At 46.8% G+C, this 24,883-nt stretch overlaps 1 protein-coding gene and 1 non-coding gene across 2 annotated transcripts in view; one reads left to right on the top strand and one right to left on the bottom strand.

Moving 5' to 3' along the window:
* PDCD11 (programmed cell death 11) overlaps window positions 1-22,590 on the bottom strand; it is a 698,902-nt gene extending 676,312 nt beyond the window's left edge. Inside the window, exon 1 of the mRNA XM_078773692.1 lies at window positions 21,394-22,590. Within this exon, the coding sequence (XP_078629818.1) occupies window positions 21,394-21,489 (96 nt within the window). The 5' untranslated portion in view covers window positions 21,490-22,590. The remainder of the gene's footprint in view (window positions 1-21,393) is intronic.
* A 1,683-nt stretch (window positions 22,591-24,273) lies between these two features.
* Window positions 24,274-24,380, top strand: LOC137413690 (U6 spliceosomal RNA). Its single transcript, XR_010981724.2, has one exon. It is a non-coding gene; the product is annotated as a U6 spliceosomal RNA (small nuclear RNA).
* The last annotated feature ends 503 nt before the right edge of the window (window positions 24,381-24,883 follow it).

Raw genomic sequence — 24,883 nt, forward strand, 5'->3', positions numbered from 1 at the left:
ATCAGAGGGTTGCTGGCAGATCTTGTGCGACCTGTAGGAATATTTGGGGGACAGAGCACAGAGAGAGCTGGGGGTGCAAGGCCGGAGAGGAGTCGGTAGAAGACAGAAAGACCACCTACCTGCCTGCGGTGAGTGAGTGAAAGGCCCTCAGATATAGCTTCATCGCGGGAGATTCCAATAATTCTGAAAGCTTTGGTTTCAACAGCGTGAAGCCGAGCTAGCCGAGTTTTCCGAGTTTTCCGAGTTTTCCCTTATTGTAACATAAATTGTAATAACCGTTACAGGTATTTTTCTTTTGTTACCCTAATTTTTTAACCCTAGCTTTTTCCTTCGTAGGGCAGTACAGGCTAGCAGTATGGACGTAGACATTATTCCTGCACCTCCGCTCAATTGCTTCGTCTGTGAAGGCCCGGAGACGCCAGCTCAGAAGCTCGCACAGGCGACTCCTAACGGCTACCCTACTCGGTTGGCGTATGCAGAAGCGGTTGGAAATGCTACAATTTTGGAGCGCATGAAGGAGGCATGGAATGTCGGAAGACTGAGATACCACTTCGAGTGTAAACGTGATTTGTACAACATGTCTGTCAAGGTCACCATGAAGTCAACTCGGAAGTGCGACCTGTTTTACTAGGCAGGGAATAATTATTTACTGACCTGAACATTATTGTTTAAATACTGGTGATATTTCATGTGAACAAACTTCTAAAACAATTCACATTTGATTTATTGCACGGCAGCAGGGAAGGAGAAAGAGTCAGCACAGATGAAGAGACGACGCATTTTCTCTGGGTTCAGTGCATCTACTGCATGCAGTTCTACGAGTCCACGTTCCGTTCAGCTTCCGTACAAAAATGGATGCATTCTGTGCCATTCTACTTTGTTCTGTTTTGCCAAGTGTCACTCTATGAGTGATTTTTCATTCTGTCTGGCTGCCTCTTTGTTTGTGTGTTTGTCTGTCTGTTTGTTTGTGTTTTTGTTACTTGCTGGAAAAGATTCCGGCAAGTATATTGATCTGTTCGTTTGTTTGTGGTTTTTTTTTTGGTTTTTTTTGTATACAGAGTCGAGGCTCGTGAAAGAGCTAACATTTATCAAACAAACAAATCAAACAAACAAGCAAACAAAGTATATAAAAAGAGGAGAGGTCGACAAGATGGGGAGAGAAGGGGAGGAAGCACACAAGCACAACATTTGAGAACAGGGACATCGGGAGATGTTTTTGGAGGGAGAGGGCCTGGGGGGAGGCAGGATAGGTAGAAAACGCAAGGACACCAAGGACTTCCAGGAAATAAGTCAAAAGTCACCTCAAAAAATTGGATTTGGGGTGAAATTAGTGGGGGTAGAAAAGATCAAGGTTTTGGATTGGGGAAGATAAGAGATGGTGGTCAACAGCCGTTTTAAAGACCTGGAGGGAGGAGTAGGATTGAAGAGAGTGAGGGAGTTTGTTCCAGAAGCGGGAGAAAAGAGGAATGAAGGAGTAAAGGTGAGCAGAAAGTCTTGATTTTGGCAGTTTAACCATAAAAGGGTTGCAGGCAGATCTTGTGCGACCTGCAGCAATATTTGGGGGACAGAGCCCAGAGAGAGCTGGAGGAGCAAGGCTGGAGAGGAGTCCGTAGAAGACGGAAAGACCACCAACCTGCCTGCGGTGATTAAGTGAAAGGCCCTCGGAGATAGCTTCATCGCGGGAGATTCCAATGATTCTGAATGCTTTGGTTTCAACAGCATGAAGACGAGCTAGGTGTGAGGCATGAGCACCAGCCCAGATGGGAGAGCAGTACTCCATTGAGCTGCGGATGAAAGCCTTGTATGTGGTGAGGAGCTCAGGTGTGCCAAGGAAGGACTTCGCACGACGGAGGATGCCCAGTCGGCGACTGGCTTTGGAGGCCAGATTTGAAATGTGGTTTTCCCAGGAAAGATCATGGCAGATAGCGAGACCCAAAAGCTTGAGTGACAGAACTTCTTGGAGAGGATTATTCAGAAAGTGGATAGGAGGGTTGTCCAGTCAGTCTTTTCTGAGAGACATAGCAAGAGTGTGAGATTTGTCAGGATTGAAAGACATGTTCCACTTGTTTGCCCAGTCTGTGATTTTGTCCAGGTCTGCAGAGAGTGAGGAAGCTGCAGACTGCCGATCTGAGGGATGAGGAATGGAGCGGCAGAGAGTGGAGTCATCAGCAAAGAGAGAGAGAGAGGATTTTCAAGAGAGTCAGAGAGATCATTGATGAAGACCAGAAAAAGCACAGGGCCCAGAACACTGCCTTGGGGAACTCCAGCCTGAACAGGAAGAGGAGATGAGAGAAACCCATTCAGGGCCACACGTTGACTACGACTAGAGAGGAAGTCCGCCAGCCATGCGTGGAGATTTCCATGGATACCAAAGGAGGAGAGTTTGGTGAGCAGAGCAGGGTGCCAGACCGTATCGAAGGCACGTGATATGTCGAGGGAGACAGCTCTAATTTCCTGTTTGGCATTGAGGACCTCCATCCATTGTTGAGACAGCAGAAGCAGCATGTCCAGAGTAGAGTGACCTAGTCTGAAACCAAATTGATGATCAGAGATCAAGCCATTGGAGAAGAGGAAAGATTTCATATCCGAAGCAATGATGGATTCCATGACTTTGCTGATAATTGGTCTGTAGAAGGTCTGTAGTTGGCTGATTGGTCTGTAGTTGGTAGTTGGCTGAAAGAAGGCTGATTGGTCTGTAGTTGCTAGGATCTGTTTTTGCACCTTTTTTGTGCAAAGCGGTGATGTTGGCTGATTTCCAAGCAGATGGCAGTTGACCTTGAGCAAAAGAGAGGGTGAAGAGAACAGAGAGAGGGAGTGAAAGAGCGGAAGAACAGGCTTTTAGGACCCGTGGGCTGATGCCGTCAGGTCCAGTTGCAGAATCAGAGTCGAGGGTTGACAGAAAATTTTCCACCTTGTCAGGAGGAAAGGACACGGAGTCCAGGAGCAGCTGGGGAATAAAATATATTAATGATGACGTCATATGTCACGTGGTTCTGACACGGAGTCAGATGACGTCATCAGTTTGTCTGTTTGCAGCACTACGTCTACACCGTTGCACGTAGAATCGCCAAACTTTGCGTACGTATTTGCCTTGCCCTCTAATATACTGTGCCCAAATTATAACGTCATCGGTCACGTGGTTCGGCCGCCATCTTGGAAAAACTTTGCACCTCTCTATCTCCGAAAATGCTGAACAGAAAAAATTGAGACATGGCTCATTGTAAAGACCTCTCCATAGGGGAAAAAATATGTTAATGATGACGTCATCAGTCACGTGGTTCGGCCGCCATCTTGGAAAAACAGAAAAATTTACACCTCCATATCTCCGAAAGTGCTGAATAAAAAAAATTGAGACATGGCTCATTGTAAAGAACTCTCCATGGGGAATAAAATATGTTAATGTTGACATCATCGGTCACGTGGTTCGGCCGCCATCTTGGAAAAACCGAAAAAATTAGCACCTCTATATCTCCAAAAGTGCTGAATAGAAAAAATTGAGACATGGCTCATTGTAAAGAACTCTCCATGGGGAATAAAATATGTTAATGATGACGTCATCGGTCACGTGGTTCAGCCGCCATATTTGTCCTAAATGGCCGATAAAAAAGTAAATTCCAGCAAGTCCTCGGTCTCTGACCGATTTTTCATCTGTCTGTCTGTTTGCAGCACTACGTCTACACCGTTGCACGTAGAATCGCCAAACTTTGCACACGTATTTGTCTTGTGCTGGAATAGAATATGTCCAATTGATGACGTCATCGGTCACGTGGTTCGGCCGCCATCTTGGAAAAACCGAATAACTTTGCACCTCTATATCTCCGAAAGTGCTGAACAGAAAAAATTGAGACATGGCTCATTGTAAAGAACTCTCCATGGGGAATAAAATATTGTTGGGGATATGGGAATTGTGTGTGTAATTTGGTGTAAATTTTCCCCTTTTGAATGCTGTAACTCTAGTATAAAGATCAGAGGTCGCCCTTAGTTAATTCATCGCATACACGTAGCAAATCTTAAGTTCCCCTCGTAGTTATGTCCTTAATACATGTTAGTATAAGGCTCTGTGGTCCACTAGTTCATTGCGTTGCATCAATTAAATAAGACAGGTCCCTCCGACGCCCCATGGCATCTTCCAAGTGCCAGGTTTGCCAGGTTTGCTGCAATTGACTCCTTTAGCCACTTTGCTGCATTTTCATCTCCCGTCCACTTTGCTGCATTTGACTCCATTATGCACGAGGTAACCTCGGAGAAGAAAGGCGTGTCTCCACCTCGTCATCGGGGGGGGGGGGGGGGGGAGGAGTCAGCCAAGCGTGAGGAACAAGGCATGGCTTTGCCAACGCCTCATCAAGAGGGGCGGGATCGGTGAGCCCTTGCACCAATCAAGGCCGAGGCGAGCTCACCGAGGGGCGGATCCAACGCACGCGGGTTGATCCCAAAAGCACGTCATAAAAGGGCAAGCGCGGGGTTTTATAGGACAGAAGCGGAATGAATGGTTACGTGCGCGGACTGCCTCAACATGCTGCCCCCTTGCGCTGGAGCTTGCGCCGCCTCGTGTCGTCTTGGGCCCTGCTGACTGCGGAATCGACGCGAGAAAAATCAGCATCACGCCACCGGCCCTGACACCTTCTCGAAGCGACCTCCCTGGACCGTGCCCCGTCCTGCTGGCATTCAATCCAATCGGCCATTTCCCCCGTGTAAGTGTGCCCGTTTGTCCGTCTTTCATGTTGTCTTGGGGTTATAAGTAAGACTGTTCATAGATAAGCTAATAATATTGCACTGTGTCTCCTTGCTCCTTTCTGTTCAGTTATTTTCTTATCCTTCCCATTCTCCTTGGTTATTTTTGGTCTTGTTAATAGTTCGCAATAAATCATATTTGTTCTTCCTACTTTTTTTTTTTTTTTTTTTTTGTATACAATATCGAGGCTCGTGAAAGAGCGAACATTAATCACACAGAAAGACAAACCGACACATAAAACATATAACATAGGGAGCGGTAGACAAGATGGGGAGAGAGGGGGAAGGACACAAACACAACATTTGAGAGCAGGGACCGAGAGACATGGAGACATCGAGAGATCTGAGAGAGGGCGAGGGCTTTGGGGGGGGGGGGGGCGTGGGAAGGGGGCAGTGGGAGAGGTATAAAACATATGGACACTGCCAGGACTTCCAGGAAAGAAGTTGGAATTTCAAACAAGGTGGATCTGGGGTGAATTAGCGGGGGTAGAAAAGATCAAGGTTTTGGATGGGGGAAGATAAGAGATGGTGGTGAACAGCTGTTTTAAAGACCTGGAGGGAGGAGTGGGATTGAAGGGAGTGAGGGAGTTTGTTCCAGAGGCGGGAGAAAAGAGGAATGAAAGAGTGAAGGTGAGCGGAGAGCCGAGATTTCGGCAGTTTAACCATCAGAGGGTTGCTGGCAGATCTTGTGCGACCTGTAGGAATATTTGGGGGACAGAGCACAGAGAGAGCTGGGGGTGCAAGGCCGGAGAGGAGTCGGTAGAAGACAGAAAGACCACCTACCTGCCTGCGGTGAGTGAGTGAAAGGCCCTCAGAGATAGCTTCATCGCGGGAGATTCCAATAATTCTGAAAGCTTTGGTTTCAACAGCGTGAAGCCGAGCTAGGTGTGAGGCAGGAGCACCGGCCCATAGGGGAGAACAGTATTCCATTGAGCTGCGGATGAAAGCCTTGTATGTGGTGAGGAGCTCAGGTGTGCCGAGGAAGGACTTCGCACGACGGAGGATGCCCAGTCGGCGACTGGCTTTGGAGGCCAGCTTGGAAATGTGGTTTTCCCAAGAAAGATCATGGCAGATAGTGAGACCCAAAATCTTGAGCGACAGAACTTCTTGGAGAGGATTGTTGAGAAAGTAGATGGGAGGGTTGTCCAGTCGATCTTTTCGGAGAGACATAGTAAGAGTGTGAGATTTGTCAGGATTGAAAGACATGTTCCACTTGTTTGACCAGTCTGTGATTTTGTCCAGGTCTTCAGAGAGTGAGGAGGCAGCAGACTGCCGATCTGAGGGAAGAGGAATGGAGCGGCAGAGAGTGGAGTCATCAGCAAAGAGATAGAGAGGATTTTCGAGAGAGTCAGAGAGATCATTGATGAAGACCAGAAAAAGCACGGGGCCCAGAACACTGCCTTGGGGAACTCCAGCCTGAACAGGAAGAGGAGATGAGAGAAACCCATTCAGGGCCACACGTTGACGACGACTAGAGAGGAAGTCCGCCAGCCATGCGTGGAGATTTCCATGGATACCAAAGGAGGAGAGTTTGGTGAGCAGAGCGGGGTGCCAGACCGTGTCGAAGGCACGTGATATGTCGAGGGAGACAGCTCTAATTTCCTGTTTGGCATTGAGGACCTCCATCCATTGTTGAGACAGCAGAAGCAGCATGTCCAGAGTAGAGTGACCTGGTCTGAAACCAAATTGATGATCAGAGATCAAGCCATTGGAGAAGAGGAAAGATTTCATATCAGAAGCAATGATGGATTCCATGACTTTGCTGATAATTGGGAGAAGGCTGATTGGTCTGTAGTTGCTAGGATCTGTTTTTGCACCTTTTTTGTGCAAAGCGGTGATGTTGGCTGATTTCCAAGCAGATGGCAGTTGACCTTGAGCAAAAGAGAGGGTGAAGAGAACAGAGAGAGGGTGAGATAGAGCAGCAGAGCAGGATTTTAGGACCCGTGGGCTGATGCCGTCGGGTCCAGTTGCAGAATCAGAGTCGAGGGTTGACAGAAACTTTTCCACCTTGTCAGGAGGAAAGGACACGGAGTCCAGGAGCAGCAGGGTACGACTGGGTATGGTGGGTACAGAGAGGGATGGGTTTGGGACACAAGATTTAGAGGCAAACACAGAGTTGAGGCATTCAGCTTTTTCACGTGCGGAGTCAGCTGTGTAGCCGTTTGAGGTAAGGGAGGGGATGGAGGGGGAACAAACACCAGAAACGGATTTGACCAGACGCCACCAGGATTTGGAAGAGGGAGACAGATAAGAGAGTTCGGTCTTGAGAACGGAGAGATATTGTTTCCTGGCTCTCCTGAGGGTGGACACACACTTGTTTCGGGCTTTGTGAAAGGAAATGAGATTTCCTTCCGTTGGATTTGCTTTCCAGGAGACGAAGGCAAGTTGTTTCTGGGCAACAGCCTCACCACAAGATTCCGTGTACCATGGACGGGAGGAAGGGTATGACAACTGAAGACGAGATGGGATAAATCTGTGCATGAGAGAGAGCAATTTACTTTGGAAGAATTCCCAGGATGAGTTGATGTCAGAGGTGGTAGAGATGGGAGACCAGTCCAGATGATTGATGGCTGCTTGAAGACCGTGCCAGTTGGCCTGAGTGAAATGCCAGACTCGTCGACGCTGAGCAGGCTCCCTGAGGATGGTCAGAGAGATGTCCACTTTAACAAGGACATGATCAGATGATCCGATCGGAGCAGAAGAAGAGCAGCAGACATTTTCAGGGAAGTTAGTCATAACCAAGTCCAGAAGAGAAGATGTTCCGTTGACTGAGATCCGGGTCGGGAAATTGACAGATTGTGTCAGTCCCAGTGAGTCGCAGAAGTCCTTTGCTGAGGAGCCATGGCTGGTGAGAGAGGTACCCACACCCAGCCAACTGGCATGATGACAGTTGAAATCACCACATATGAGGAAGAGAGAGTTGGGATGAGTAGATAGAAGTTGGTCCATATCATCAGACAGCGAGATGTAGATGGAGTCATCACTGTTTGGTGGACGGTACAACACACATATGAACAAGAGGTGGGAGCGAAGGGGAAGCCGTAGCCAGAGGTATTCCTGGGGGTGAGGTGGAGAGAGTGCAGTGCAGGGCGAGTGAGGAAGAGAGTTTTTGATAAAGATAGCAACCCCGCCTCCAGGACGAGGCTCAGGTCTATCATACCGGAGGAGGGAGTAGCCCGGGAGAGATACTATGGAATCAGAGACATCATAAAGGAGGAAAGTTTCTGTTAAGCAGATCACGTCTGGTTTGACAGAAGCAACCTGTATGGAGAGATCAGTTAAGTTTGAACGAAGGCCCCGGATGTTTGAGGTCCATACCGTTAATGAAGAGGAAGGGGGAGCATCAGATACAGAACAGGGGGGAGGAGGGGTAGGGTAAGATGTGGAAGAGGTGGAAGAGGTAGGGAGAGCTGTTGAAGTTGTGTCAGAGATTTCAGAATAGCTCGGAGAAAGGGAAGGATGGGGCGGACAAAAGGTTTGATGGTGATTGGGTGAGCCACAATGAGGTGTTATTTGAGGAGGGGGAAGAGCGAGGCAGAAGGTTGGGGGAGATGGAGGTGAGAGTTTGAAGGGGGAAGAAGCGGGGAGGACGCTTTGAGGAGGGGGAGTGAGCGGGGGGAAATTGAGAAGCAATGAGGGTGGGGAGATTTGAAGGGGAGGGGTGAGGGGGGAGTTTGGGAGGGAAGGGATAAGGGGAGGGATTTGAAAGGGATGGGATATGGGGGAGATTTGGAGGGGAGGGGTGAGGCAGGAGTCTAGGAGGGGAGGGGCGAGGGGGCGTCTTGGCGGGGAGGGGTGAGGGAGTAGTTTAGGAGGGAGGGGGCAAGGGGGGAGATTTGAAAGGGATGGGTGATGGGGAAGATTTGGAGGGGAGGGGTGATGGGGAAGATTTGGAGGGGAGGGGTTATGGGGAAGATTTGGAGGGGAGGGGTGAGATTGGATTTCTGAAAGTGTACGATTTATGGGAAACGAACATTTATTGCAAAATGAGTTTCTTGTGACCTTCGAGTTAAAAATACGTTTAAGGACGCTGGATGGAGGATGGAGTGCAGGAGAGTTTAGGGAATGTAGAACAAAGGCACTATAGGAGATGGATATTTTTTTTGGGATGAATTGATTTGGTGAGCAAGTCGAAAGCAGCCTTTTAAAGAAGAAGAAGAAAAAGGTGTTATAAAATATGACGGAATACATAACTTGAGGGGAAAGTGTAAACATTGAAGGTTAATGAGTGAAAACTATCTGGGGAAATGGGGGAGAAACACGTGGTCGAAGAACGAACGAACGAATAAGAATGAATAAACGAATGAGAACAGAGAAGGAAATGTTTTTTTTGTTTTTTTTTTGTTTTTTTTTTTGAGTTGAGATTTACACAAGGAAGTAGGCTATGGGTGAAAAGACTGGGAATACAGAGAACGAAAGTTATTGGATCACAAACGACGGACCACTGAGAGAAAAACAAAGCCTCAAGGTTGTACAGTGCACACTGTACAAGGCCTTGCTCGCGACACGGCAAACAGACGATCAATTTATGAAAGATAAACACCGAGAAACAACCAAAGTTGCACACAATAACTTCACACACCGAAAGATAAATACAGTTTCGACAAAATACAATTGTGAACAGACTTAACTTCGAAAAACGTGGAGACCGTGTGGAGCTTCGAAAATCCCTGCCGCCGTCTCCAATCTCACTTGCTGAGAGTTGCTGAGAATCTTGCTGAGAATCTTCTTCTCTTCTTCACATTCGGTCGCTTTAGTGATTTCCTTCATTGAATACCTGTGGCACGATTCGGCCAACGTTTAGGATCGGGTTTAGTACTGGTAATGGCTCGAACTTCGGGTTGCGAAAACCGCTCGGCAACTAGTCCATCTAAAACCGGGGTTCGAGCGGTACTTGTCTCCCTGTTCTGCGGAGGGACGGATAAAGGTATTCGGGATAAACCCTGGACCCATAACCCTGATCCGTTCCATCCCGCGGGAGGGCGTTACAAGTACCAGGACCGGGGAGATGGCCAGCCTAACAGGACAAGGGGCTAATCACCCCTTGCTAACGGGAGAGCCGTCCCCCGTATCCATAACAATATGTTAATGATGACATCATCGGTCACGTGGTTTCGCCGCCATATTTGTCCTAAATACAACAACAAAAACAGGGTGTCCTAAATATCTGATAAAAAAGTAAATTCCAGCAAGTCCTCTGTCTCTGACTGATTTTTCATCTGTCTGTTTGTCTGTTTGTCTGTTTGTCTGTGCACAGCACTACGTCTACACCGTTGCACGTAGAATCGCCAAATTTTACACATATATTTGTCTTGCCCTGGAATAGACTGTGCCCAATTTTTATTTCTGTCGGCCCAAGGCCTCCATTATGACGTCATAATTTGATAATTCGACAAGTACAAAACTTCATCCAATCAAGATGCAATTTCTTGAGCGCCATGTCGGCATAAACTGGTGGAGTAAAAATTAATAATAATTACATCATCGGTCACGTGGTTCGGCCGCCATCTTGGAAAAAACAAAAAAAATTGCCCCTCTTTTTCTTCGAAAGTGCTGAATAGAAAAAATTGAGACATGGCTCATTGTAAAGAACTCTCCATGGGGAATAAAATATGTTAATGATGATATCATAGGTGCCTCCATTATGATGTCATAATTCGACAAGTACAAAACTTCATCCGATCAAGATGAAATTTCTTGAGTATCATCAAGGAATAAATTAGTTTAGAAAACAAATAATGATGACGTCATTGGTCACGTGGTTCGGCCGCCATATTGTCAAAAAATGGCCGTAAAAAAGTACAGTCCGGCAAGTCCTCGGTCTCTGACCGATTTTTCATCTGTTTGTCTGTCTGTTTGTTTGTGTGTTTGTCTGTTTGTCTGTCTGTTTGTTTGTCACTGGCCTACAGGTCACAATAAGTGAAAGGTCAAAGGTCATCTGGAGGTCACATTTCTAAAATAGCCAGTTTTTTTTTCAGATATGTCCAATATGCTGTAATGGAATATTTGATGTGAACATCTTTGTATGTCATTGTAATTACTAACGATGGTATAATTGGTTCACGAGTTATCAGGTGACCACTATATTCATCATGGGTGTGCGTCTCTCTGTCTGTCTGTCTGTCCGCTGCATAACTACCCGATGATATCATCCGATCTTAATGAAACTTTGGTGGGAGGGTGATATCATGATCTAGTTGTGTCCTGCCTAGAGTGGGCGTATTGCGCCCATTGTGGGCGGAGCCATGCCCGAAAAAGATGTCTTTTTAGGGGGTAATCGAGTTCAAGCTGCATCTTCTCCGGGGGGGTTGGTGGAATCTGACAGGGGTTTCGGTATTTGATTAGGCCAATGTCATGTGTCTCGCCCCATGGAGCTCGATTTTTCATTTTCGCCCAAAGGTCAAGGTCACGAAATTTAGAAAAGTCGATTTTTGATGGTTTTATTACATTGTTCGCTTCCTGATAGGGTGAAATGTCGTACATGATCTTATGTTATCACTTATCACATACATCATGAAATACAAGTTTTCCAACAAATTTCCGAATCTTCGACCTTTGACCATTGAAGGTCACAAAGGTCAAATTTTCAAAGTTGTCGGAATCGAACCGAATTTTCGGTATTGTGTAGCTAACTAACCTCATAACTGATTATACATTATTTTCTATCTCATTTCAACGTCAGTAACCTTCGTTTTGACATTTCCAGGCCAGCACCACACACAATTACATACAGCTGGCTCTTAAAGGCCTGTGCACGCAGCGCATTGGGGCCCTTTGTAAATAGGCATGTACACCGCATGTCGGGGGCCGACACCTGCTACGTGGGCCCCAGACCCTCCAGTCCGGGCCTGTTTCGGTTATAGTCCGTCCTTTGTCATTGAATACCGCTCGCTCGTGAACCATCGTCGTCTCCTGACTTGTCAACTCTCTTTTTTATTGCAGGTCTGAATTGATCTACCGGTGACTGAAAACATGGCTGAAGGCACAGACCGCACTCGAAAAGACCAATGTCACGGGAGACACAGTTATGCCTCATATGCCAGAAAGACAAGAAGCAAAAGCTCATGACAGTCAGCAGTGATGTGGTCTCCAGTCAGTTGATTCTATAAGACAACTCCGGTCTGAATTACATAATGACAATTTCCGAGAGGCAACCGAGCCGAACTCTCAGATGTCTGCACATCCATAGACGCCGATCACATTGCACAGATGGTCGACTAAAATAGCCATATGAGTTCATCGGTCTGTTTGTTTGTCCGCACAGAATAAATATGATTTTCTCTGCAACCGTTGGTCAGATTGACTGGAAATTTTCACCATTGGTGCAACTCCACCTGTACAATTTCATAATGATAATTATGACGTCATAGGTCACGTGATTCAGCCGCCATCTTGGAAAAACCGAAAAATTTTACACCTCTATATCTCCGAAAGCGCTGAATCTTACTATAATTCACCAAATGTCCGTCTGTCTGTCCGTCCATCCGTTTGAAGGTACCACAAAAACGGCTGAACCGATTGCAACGATATTTTGGGTGGGTATTCCTAGGACCCCTTGGAGTAAAATAGGCTATATTGTTTTTCCAATTTTTCAAATTTGCCAGTTTTTCCAAACACGATGGAATAATATTTACTGATATGAACAGTGATGTGGCTTTTATTGAAATTCCACAAATACTGTTTAGATTTTGATGAGAATTATGAACCTGCCGCGAATGCAGAAGTGGACGCACCGAGTTTAATCTGTAAATGTGGTTCCGAAAGTTGCTTTTCGTGATTTCACGAGTTCGTTGTATTATCATTTATACACAATACAACCAAATTGAGCATGAAAACGATTTTTTGAGGGTGCCATTTGGCGCCCCATTCACATCCCGCCTGGTGCGGTCGCCCCCACCACCCCCTCATCACTACGCCACTGCTTGTACTAACTTTGGTAACAGGATTTTTACCTAAAATGACCTCTGACCTTTGACCTTGTGACCCCAAAATCAATTCAGTTCATCCTTACCTCGTTATACATAACTGCACCAAGTTTGACAAAGATTCGTTCAACCGTTCTCAAGTTATCGCGGGAACGAAAACCTATCACGGACAGCCGGACGGACAACCTGAAAACATAATGCCTCCGCCGACTTCGTCTCATAAAAAAATTAATAACATTTCATAACACTTCACGTTATATTGGGTTGTGTGGTTGAGGGCGTCCTCTATAACACTTCACGTTATATTGGGTTGTGTGGTTGAGGGCGTCCTCTATGACACTTCACGTTATATTGGGTTGTGTGGTTGAGGGCGTCCTCTATAACACTTCACCACGTTATATTGGGTTGTGTGGTTGAGGGCGTCCTCTATAACACTTCACCACGTTATATTGGGTTGTGTGGTTGAGGACATCCTCTATAACACTTCACCACGTTATATTGGGTTGTGTGGTTGAGGACATCCTCTATAACACTTCACGTTATATTGGGTTGTGTGGTTGAGGACATCCTCTATAACACTTCACCACGTTATATTGGGTTGTGTGGTTGAGGGCGTCCTCTATAACACTTCACCACGTCATATTGGGTTGTGTGGTTGGGGGCGTCCTCTATGACACTTCACGTTATATTGTGTTGTGTGGTTGAGGGCATCCTCTATAACACTTCAGGTTATATTGGGTTGTGTGGTTGAGGACATCCTCAATAACACTTCACGTTATATTGGGTTGTGTGGTTGAGGGCGTCCTCTATAACACTTCACCACGTTATATTGGGTTGTGTGGTTGAGGGCGTCCTCTATAACACTTCACCGCGTTATATTGGGGTGTGTGGTTGAGGACATCCTCTATAACACTTCACCACGTTATATTGGGTTGTGTGGTTGAGGACATCCTCTACAACACTTCACGTTATATTGGGTTGTGTGGTTGAGGACATCCTCTATAACACTTCACGTTTTATTGGGTTGTGTGGTTGAGGACATCCTCTATAACACTTCACGTTATATTGGGTTGTGTGGTTGAGGACATCCTCTATAACACTTCACGTTATATTGGGTTGTGTGGTTGAGGACATCCTCTATAACACTTCACCACGTTATATTGGGTTGTGTGGTTGAGGGCGTCCTCTATAACACTTCTCCACTTTATATTGGGTTGTGTGGTGGAGGACATCCTCTATAACACTTCACGTTATATTGGGTTGTGTGGTGGAGGGCGTCCTCTGCTGGGGAAACCTGGCTGGAAGTTGCGAAGAAACGAATGGGTCGATGAAGAACAAACGATTCGTCGAGGAAATTCCTCTTGGTTGTGCTTATCTCTGGGAAAGTTCTTCTTGTTGGGAGGGAAGGACGAAGAACGACACGACGGAAGGAAAGGTCGGCAGGTTCAGTTTGTGACGTCTAACAATTGCAAACAATTTGTGAGATAATTTACCTATTTTGATGAAGGTTACCTGGTTCATTATCGCTGATTGAGTTTTATTCGTTGATTGAATCAAGAAACGAGAACAGCACTTGGTAGAGCGGATAGTCTCACCCTTTGTGTTCATTCTGAATTAAAATACCATCGTTAACTGAACACGTCACTATTATGGTCCATTAAAATTACGAGTGAGGTACTCGTGCAACGCACAGGTGTGGGGCCAGAAGCAGACAGACAATGCAGATACGGCAAATGCTAGAGCATGAAACCAATAAATTCCACATTCCTGTTGCACCTTCAGTCGCACGTCAGACATGGACAGCAAGTTCGTGAAGGACTTTCATGAAAAACGTACCCATTGGCAAACAAACGGGTACATTTGTTCGATATCCAGTCAATGGCGAATCTGCATATGGCGATCCGCGAATTCACGTTTAGAAAGTAGAAACCATTACGGCATTTCGTCATTCACTTGAACTCGATATCTCTTTTTTAAAATCCAAACAGCATAACTCCAATCAGAAATTAAATAACATTAATATAAAAAATAAACTTTTAACAACATTCGTGACATAAACAAATATTTAAATCCTGATGTGAAGACCCGTACGGGTGGGTGAACACAATTACGAATTCAAAATCGTAATTGTATTCACTCAATTCCAATCATCAATTGATACTTTAACAAAACTATTAACATGATTAACGTTTAACGATTTAACATTACGATTGAATGACAGTTGTATTGGGATATTATCAAACCCGCGTTTTGCCGTCATCTGTCCACTTCCGGATTCGCTGCAGGTTCGTAATTCTCATCAAAATCTAAACAGTATTTGTAGAATTCCAATGAAAGCCACATCACTGTTCATATCGGTAAATATTATTCCATAATGTTTGGAAAAACTGGAAAAATTGAAAATTGGAAAAATAAAAAAAACAATATAGCCTATTTTACTCCAGGGGGTCCCATGATTACCCACCCAAAATATCGTTGCGATCAGTTCAGCCGTTTTTGTGGTACCTGCGAACAGACGGACAGACGGACGGACAGACGGACATTTGGTGAATTATAGTAAGATGGCCAATTACTATTATGGCCCATTACTATTATGGTCCATTACTATTATGGTACATTACAACTCTTTTCAGTCTTTGGGTGATTTTTAGTCTTTGAAGTCTTTTTGGTCTTCGTGGCCTTTTGAGTCTTCAGGGTCTTTTGCGTCTTTTCAATCTTTGGTGTCTTCTGGGTCTTCGGGGTCTTTTGGGGGTTTTTTGGGGTATTTTAGGTCTTTGGTGCCTTTTTGGTCTTCGGGGTCTTTTGGAGTATTTTGGGTTCTTGGGATCTTTTCGGTCTTTTGGGTCCTCGGGGAGATTGGGGGGTGGGGGGGAGGGGGGGTTCTTTTGGGTCCTCTGGGTACTTTAGGTTAAGTATTTCAGGATACAATTGTGGATGGCATCAAGTCAGCTGTCCAACCAATAGGTGAAGAGTGGACATACATATATACATACTTATATACAAACATACATACATACATACACTTGCTCCATTATATATAGCTTACTAGCAGAAGTACACGGCGTTTCCCGGGGAGGGGGGAGGGGGGATGGAAGTAGGGAGAGGGGGGAGGGCAGGGGGGGAGGGAGGGGGAGGGGGGGGAAGGGGGAGGGGAAGAGGGGGGGAGGGGAGGGGAGGCAGGAGAGGAAGGGGGTTCATATATATTCTGGTGGGTGAATGTGGCATTCATCACGTTTCTGAGTTAAGTGTGATGCCAATCAGGAAGAAGAAGAGGCCGTACTACCAACTTCGTACACTTCCGGAATTTATGATTTATTTGTATTCAAGTGTCTGGTGAATGTTTTGTATTTATTTATGCGAATGTTTACTTGTATATAACTGTCATTAATTTTAAAATGCTGAGGCACTATCGAGGGACTCCAAAAAAACGATCCTTTTTTTCATAATTTTTTTTTGCCCCAAAACACTCCCAGGCACTCATAGTCCTTGAGCCAACCGGCCATATTTTGAAGTGAATGCTCCGGCGGGGGGAGTAATTCTCATTATGATTTTCCATTAGACCAATGTCTCAAGTGTCAGAAAAGGTGTGATGGACATCTGAGAACGGTAGCTTAGTGCCCGGATGGACGCCATCTTTGAAACCACCCAGCTCGAAAATGCCCATTTGGTGGGGTACATTGTTGCACGTGTATCTGGACTTCTATACTAGCTATCGATGTGCGGTTGACGACTAAATATACGTCCGATGTGTACCGTCTAAATAAAAAATAATATGAAGCATTTTGTTTTAGATTAATTATTATAAAAATCAATTATCGAAAAAAAATCATATATTTTTCAATATTTTATTATTAGACTTGTACTTTTTTAAGTGAAACAACACTGGTATGATTTTCCAAATTATGCATTGTGCTACACCGTTTATCTGTCTATAAAAATAACTCAAAAACTAAAACATATCATCCACCACGAGTGTACACAAAAAATATATGAAAAGGCATGCACTTTCCACAAACCGAAACTATGTCAGTTGGAATTTCCCGCCGATAATCAACCCACAGAACCCAGTGCCGAAAGTGACGTCAGTCTATTCTATATCTATATTCTATATTCTATATCTCAGTCTGAGATTTGTTGCGGTGACCTGATTAATTTCTGAGGGGGGGGGGGGGGTGGCTTAAGAACTAAAAGTGAACATGTTAGATGGCGCCACATACAACTCTATTATAGAGTTGTATTGTGGCGCCATCTAACATGTTCACTGACTTGGATGAGTATGTCTATGTAAGCTGGCGAGCTTTTCGGATATCGGAGTAATCTAACGTCAGTCTTTTTGTTCTTTCAGCTGAGATGGCCGGTGTCGAGGCGAAACGGGCGAAGAAATCACGTATGGATTATGACTCGCATGCTGGAACCATGCGACCAGACAATCAGTTTGTGGACTGGTTTCAACATCATGACTAGAGATCGTGTTCAGGTGACGGAAGATGTAGTTGGCTACCTGCCGACTATAAACGCGCCTGCCACAGATATGGCAACAGTGCAAGAAATCCTCAGAGAAGCTCTGAACATCAAGTCATCACTTCAGCTTGAGCGTATACCGGTGGTGCTAGACCAGGCACTATTTGCTAAGGCGACCGAAATAGCATGGAAAGATGTCGATCGATATGGAAGAATCGTGCTCATGATGGGGAACTTCCATACCATCTGTAACTTCATGTCGAGCATTGGGAAAATGTTTGGAGCTGCAGGCCTTCGGGATGTAGCTGTTGAGTCAGGAGTAATCGCTGAAGGTTCCATCAACAGGGTTCTGGAAGGCAAGCAATACAACCGTGCTGTGCGACTCCACAAGTTGATGTACGAGGCACTAATGCGCATCATTTGGAAGGGCTTCCAGGTGTGGATAGAAAGCAATCATCCTGACAAGGAACCCCAGATTCGAAGCACTGACCTCAAAATTCGCAGCATCAAGGAGGATGTTTGCCACGAGACTCTCGCTGCTGCTCTCGATGATGATTCATGTGTACAGAGCTTTGACATGTTCGCGAAATACCTACATTTTCTGCGAACCAAACATGGAGACCTGGCTCGCTTCTGGATGATGTATATTGATATGGTAGAGACCCTGCTGGGGTTGATTCGTGCGGATAGAGAAGGCGACTGGATGCTTCACTTGGCTTGTGTCAGAAGAGTGATCCCTTGGTGTTTCGCAATGAACAAGGTGAACTATGCTAGATATCTACCAGTGTACTATGCACAGATGACGCAACTCCACGAAACATGCCCCGAGTTGTACAGGCATTTCAATCAAGGCTACTTCTCCGTACAGCTTAGACCAGGGAATCCATTTGCCAGAATCGCTGTTGATCAGACAACAGAAGAAACAGTAAACAAAGATACGCAAACAGCTGGAGGAACACGAGGTTTTAGTCTTCGACAAGGGGCTGTGTCACGATACTATCTAACTGCAGAAAATCGGGCTACTGCACTGAGGCAACTACGAGAAACTATCCTTGTGAATGGCAGCGACACATCTCACGCCAAGCACCCTGACTTGTCTACTTCTCGCATCAAACGTGATGAGTCTGGCGTCACAGCTATCTGTGATCTACTGGAAAATGACTGGACCAATCCATTCGCCGATGATCCGTCATGTCTTCTCAGTATATCTACCGGAGCGGCTGCGAGGGAGGACGTTTCTAATGACCTACTCAACACCCTGCAAAAGGGGGAAGCGGCGTATCAAAGCTTCCAGAAACGTCTTGAAGAGGGAACAGGCTTTCATGACACATTGAACAAGCTAAACTTGAAGACCTTTAGTAAGATCAAGCAGAAAGTTGTGAAGGGCACAAACAAGGAGATCGTCCTGAGAGCTGACAGACAACTGTTTGCCACCATGATACTCATCGCCAAGACAAGGAACCTCGACATGCAACTTGTCCTTTGTCACCCACTAGGGCCGTTACCATGGTCTTTGGCAAACGTTGATGGGTCAATGAAAAAAACGAACAAAGCTGCACTTGCGAAACACATGGAAGGTCTTGTGGAACCAGCCGAGAACGTTGACAAGCGAAGTGCAACAATAATTGATGCGATGGCTCTCATACAAAAGATGCATGGCGAGAACGACACGTTCGAAGAACTATCTGACCGCATCCTTGCTGCAGCGCTTCACGCTGGTCAAGGCAGTGAGCGCATCGATGTTGTCTTTGACACATACACAGAAGAATCCATCAAAGCAGCTGAGCGTGTGAACCGCGGTTCAAATGAAGGCATCAGTTTCAGCGAGATCAGACCCGCACACAAAATCATGAACTGGCGGCGTCTCCTTGCTTGCAGCCAGACAAAGGAGAAACTGGTTGTGTTTCTGGCGGAGTCGTGGAAACATGAAACAAATCGCGAAAAGCTAGGCAACAGAACACTGTATGTCACCACATGTGGTGAAAAATGTCTGGTACTGACCCGCGATAGGTGGAAGTTGGTGCAAGCACTCGAATGTAGCCACGAGGAAGCAGACACGCGTATGTTTCTCCACGCAAAGCACGCCGCTACCCACTACAAGACGATCATCTTAGTGGCAGATGACACCGACGTTCTGATCATCAGTCTTCATCTCAGCAGAACCATCGATAGTCAGCTCTTCATCAGACGAGGAACAAAGGTTCGAGTCAGAATGATCGACGTTGGAAAGTTGGCTGCGGTATTGGGGTCTGGAGTTTGCAGTGCATTGCCAGGGCTTCATTCATGGAGCGGGTGTGACACTGTGAGTGCTCTGGCTAGCCAAGGAAAGATAAAGGCTTTGAAGCTTGTGCAAGCGAATGAGCTGTATCTTCAAGCATTCACAGATCTGGGATCTTCGTGGAATGTACCAACAGACGTCTTCAATAGCATTCAGGCCTTCACGTGTCAGCTGTACGCCAAGAACACGAAGATCGTCGGTGTTAATTCGCTCCGTTATCACATGTTCTGTGCAAAGAAGGGCCAGATCGAATCTGGACAATTGCCGCCTTGTGAAGACTCCTTGATGCAGCATACGCTTAGGGCCAACTATCAGGCGGCTATCTGGCGACGCAGCCTTGAAAACCTACCAGACGTCCCAACACCATCAGCAGGACATGGTTGGGAACTCGATGATGGCGGTTCGCTCACAATCCGATGGATGGCGGGTCTACCAGCTCCAGATGTCGTCTTGAATCTCATCTCATGCACATGCAGAAGGACGTGTCGACCGTCAGATTGCTCCTGCATACTGAATGGGTTGAAGTGCACTGTTGTGTGTAAGCTGCAGGGATGCTCCAACATGGTGCAGGATGATGCTATCGTGGCTCAGGATGCCAATGACTCTGATGGCGACTCTGATGATTAACTTTGTGTGCACTGTATATTGTATAGCATATGTTGTTCTCTATTATAATGCAGGCCAAATTGCCTGAAAATCTTTATAGACAGATAAACGGTTTAGCAAAATGTATAATTTGGAAGATCATACCGGTGTTATTTGACTAAAACATGACATGTTCAATGATACCTCCGCTTGCTTATTAGGAATATACATCGTATGGTGTTAAAATCAGCTCCATACGTCTTTCCAAACTCTAGTAATGAATAATTAATATAATTGGCGGCCATTTTGAAATCCAAGATGGCCACCAAAGTGCAGATTTCCTATGTAACAATTTCCGCCTGCTTATTAGATATCGTATGGTGTTAAAATCCTCTCCGTACGACATTCCTAACTTGCGTTATCGTCAGAATAGATAATGCCAGCGGCGGCCTAAGTCATTTTATGCCTCTTTACATTTATTTGTTGTAAACTCGTGGTGGATGATATGTTTTAGTTTTTGAGTTATTTTTATAGACAGATAAACGGTGTAGCACAATGCATAATTTGGAAAATCATACCAGTGTTGTTTCACTAAAAAAAGTACAAGTATAATAATAAAATATTGAAAAATATATGATTTTTTTTCGATAATTGATTTTTATAATAATTAATCTAAAACAAAATGCTTCATATTATTTTTTATTTAGACGGTACACATCGGACGTATATTTAGTCGTCAACCGCACATCGATAGCTAGTATAGAAGTCCAGATACACGTGCAACAATGTACCCCACCAAATGGGCATTTTCGAGCTGGGTGGTTTCAAAGATGGCGTCCATCCGGGCACTAAGCTACCGTTCTCAGATGTCCATCACACCTTTTCTGACACTTGAGACATTGGTCTAATGGAAAATCATAATGAGAATTACTCCCCCCGCCGGAGCATTACTTTTGGTCTGGCTCAAGGACTATTTACAGATATTCACAAATGAGTAAATATGTCCCCCTGCGACGTTGCACCCTTCTCCTCACAGAAACACACCCACAGGATAACCGAATCCGGAAAGAATTCTCAAACTACACATACAGCCGGTAGGGAGCATTATTTACACGACTACGCTGCTATTTACACTACGATCCAGGACCTGTTTTTGGAGGGACACATGCAGATGTTATGCATAGAGAGAGCGCGCTTGCCAGCATCGATACACCAACCCACGAGTGCTCTGTGGCCGACGGCCTTTAATAACGTGCAGAGCACCCTTTCCCAGCATCACAAGCACCACCCCACCACCAATCGGTGCAGTCACCATTGTTCATTGGAATAAAAATAAATTCGACAACCCCTAACCCTGCAGGTGTCTCTTGCTCTTCGTGTGGCCTTCAGTGGTGTTAATTAACAGTGGTTCACCTTTATGGCATAGGTGCCACGTTGACCCATAGGTCCATCCCCGGGTGGTGCTTGGCCGCAAACGAACTGCGGTCCATTGTGGGTGGCCACAAACATTGCGGTCCATATGGTGTATCGATCCCGGCAGCAAACAGCGAAAGTGCAGGCCCACAACTGCGCAGCCAGCACCTCTCTCTCCTCTCTCTCTACCCCAAAGCCAGATCCTCGGAGGTGGGAGACAAAAGAAGCAGACAAGTGAGTAAGGTGGTAAGGGCGCAAAAGTGCACGCAATACAAGATGATGCACACTGGGGGCACATGGGAACCAGGTGAGACAGGTACGTTCCTATCGTACGCCCCCCCCCCACCAGGTAACCTACATGGCCCCTCCCTTACCCCTTACTGTATCCACACAACACAACACTACCCATAAACATCTACTTTACAAATCAACAAACATCCCTACTGTCTTCCCCGTTCCTCCCATAAACCAAATTCGTCTTCTCTCCCTCCTAACCAATCAAATTTGCCATTTTCAACTCTCATCAAAATTTGCCATTTTCAACTCAACATCAAAATTTGCCATTACCAATTCATCATCAGTCCCTCCTAGGGAGGGAGGGATGGAATCACCCCAATGTCTCATCCACGTCGTGATGCGTCTCACAAATCCACAGCAATCTCATTTCCTGCTACAAAACAAAGAAAACACAGGTGTGGAGTCATCATCATCACCACAGGTAAGTGGCTGCGTATGGTGCGACAGGTTCATCAATCCTAACTATTTCCTAAATGACTTTAACAACTTTACACTACCCGGGGTCTTTCTCCGGCCAAACCATTGGCCCTCTTACACTATGGGTTCTAAAAACCAATTCCCATTGGCCAAACTGTGGTGCGCTTCAATTTGGGGTCTCACTCCCCCGATTCATCTCCCGGTGCCCTCGCACAATTTCTGGGCTGCGGCGTGTACCTCTCCCAGTGGGTCTACCCACCTGCACACCTCCACCACTGCAGTTGCCTCCGAGCTTACCTGCTCCTTGCCCTAACCTAACTACCTGGGGAAGGCCCTCTGGCACTCTCCCCACTCGGTGCCCTCTCTGGCACTGGGCTACCCGGGTCCGTCCTCCGGATCCTCGGGCCCCATCCACAACTCTACCGGCTCCCAGAGCCCACCTGCGGCCTCACCTGGCCGACATCCTCACAGTGGTGGAGTGCCCAACCAACTACACACACTAACAGGCTACACGCCCAGCCATTTCCACAACACTAATGCACCCATCCACAACACCATTCTGCAACCGCACCACAGATGCCAATATCCAACCACAATTTACCTGTAGCCTCTACCTAACACTTACACTACCCGCCCCGGGTACTCGTGAAAGGGGTCCACTCTTCCCCCATCCACACCTTCGCACCATGCACACCACTCCGTACCACTCACTCCAACTCTCTCCACACACCTGTATTTGCACACCTGTGCTCTCACACCTGGTGCCACCTGCACCCTTCTCTCCCCAAGCGCATTCGCGCTGATCCACAACACTCATTACTCACACACTGTTCCTCACACCTGTCCAGTTGCACACCTGTGCAATCACACCTGTTCAGTTGCACACCTGTGCAATCACACCTGTTCCATCCTCACACACACGGCATCATCTCAGCTAACTACTCCCTTCGGACACTTGCGCTTCCCAGTCGTCCCTTTAAACTATTGCGCTCCCACGTCATTATCATCCATACTAATCTACCTGCGTCCCCACTACAGGTATCAGTCACTATCTAACCTTAACGTCACCTAATGTCATCTGCTAGATCCCTACACACAATATCCTAACCCACCCGGGCTAGTTTTCACTGCCATACACCCCATAAACTATAGCTCCTTTGCCCCCACATGGGAAGGATGGTGGACTTGCCATCCCACCACATCGGGGGTCTCTCACTACCAATTTTGCACATCAAATTTCAACAAATCAAAAATTTGCCAATCACTGCCCATCATCTGCCAATCACTACTGCCAATCCCTTGCCAATCATCAAATTTTGTTTTTCTCCAATTTTGGGTCCAAAACACTAACCTCATCACCCAGTCGACTCACTAATACCTCTCGGTGCGCCAATCCCTGTCCAAAGCCCGGCTTCGTAAAGCCAAGCAATGGATGCTGGTTGTTTTGTGCCAGCGGTTGGATACGTCCGGCACTCGGTGCAGGGAAGGAGGTTTACCCGGCCCGAGATCCCACGCACCTTCTCGGCACGGAACCATCCAATGTCCCGATCTCGACCTGCCGGAATTCCTCAACAAAAAGTGGTCGCCATGACGACTCTTTCTATCGGGCCGCCCGCTCCGCCTAGTGGAGCACGGACGTTCAAAGCGAGGCCCAGCACGGATCGCGCACGGCGGTCCTTTCGAACCCGCCGTGGCTCGGATCCCCGCTGGTTCTCGCGGCACGCGAAACCCGGCACGCACCGAGGGCCCGCTTCGGCTAAAAGTCGACCTAACCTTTAACCCGGTCACCGTCGATGCTTCACCTGCTTGCTTACACCCCGCAGCCCGTTCCTTGCTCACACCTCCAGCCGTTTCCATGCTCCTTGTACCGTTCCTTACACACCCAGGCACACCCATTCCACTCACAGCCTTGGTCACACACCTGACCACCGAACACTTTGGCACACATTCGTTGCTCGCACACCTCACCAATACACCGCTTCGCGCCCCCTCCTCGGTCACCTCCTCTGTGACAATCACAGGTGTGCCCTCATTCGCACACCCAACCATGTGCCTCACCACCAACTCCAGCGTGCATTCCCACTCACGCTCTACCATTCCAGGTGTGCATCCTTCCATCCCAGGTGTACATCCTCGCTCACCTGTCACAACTAACTCACGCTCCATGTACTCGCTTCGGCAGTACATATGCAAAAATTGGAACGATACAGAGAAGATTAGCATGGCCCCTGATCGTTAGTGAAGCGCATATGATATACATATGTACTACTTTCACCTCCATTCCTGACAGAGCACTCACCCTTACTCTTGACAGCGCACTCTTTCCTCATGCACCTGTCCGTCACACACCTTTCTCGCGCACACTCTCCCGTTACACCCTCTGTAACACTCACCACAGGTGGACACTCTTCCTTACTTCTGACAGCGCACTCTTTCCTCATGCACCTGTCCGTCACACACCTTTCTCGCGCACACTCTCCCGTCACACCCTCTGTAACACTCACCACACCGCGCTTCCATGTGCCCCCTCGCACACGCGTTACGACCGACTCACTCTCGCCAGCACACTCACTCCTTGGCACGCACTTTTTCCTCACACACCCCAGAGTCGGACTTTCTCGCACACCTCCTCTTTCGCACACCAGACCTGTCGCATACTTCACCAACGGCCTCTCACGAACACCCGGGTCCATCTCGACCCCCAAGCTTATTAAATCCCCTGGCGCATCATACGCACGACCATATTGGTCACCACTTACACCGGGTCCTCTTCCTC

Source organism: Myxine glutinosa, chromosome 3 (assembly GCF_964187855.1).
Source record: "Myxine glutinosa chromosome 3, kmMyxGlut1.1, whole genome shotgun sequence".
Taxonomy (NCBI): domain Eukaryota; kingdom Metazoa; phylum Chordata; class Myxini; order Myxiniformes; family Myxinidae; genus Myxine; species Myxine glutinosa.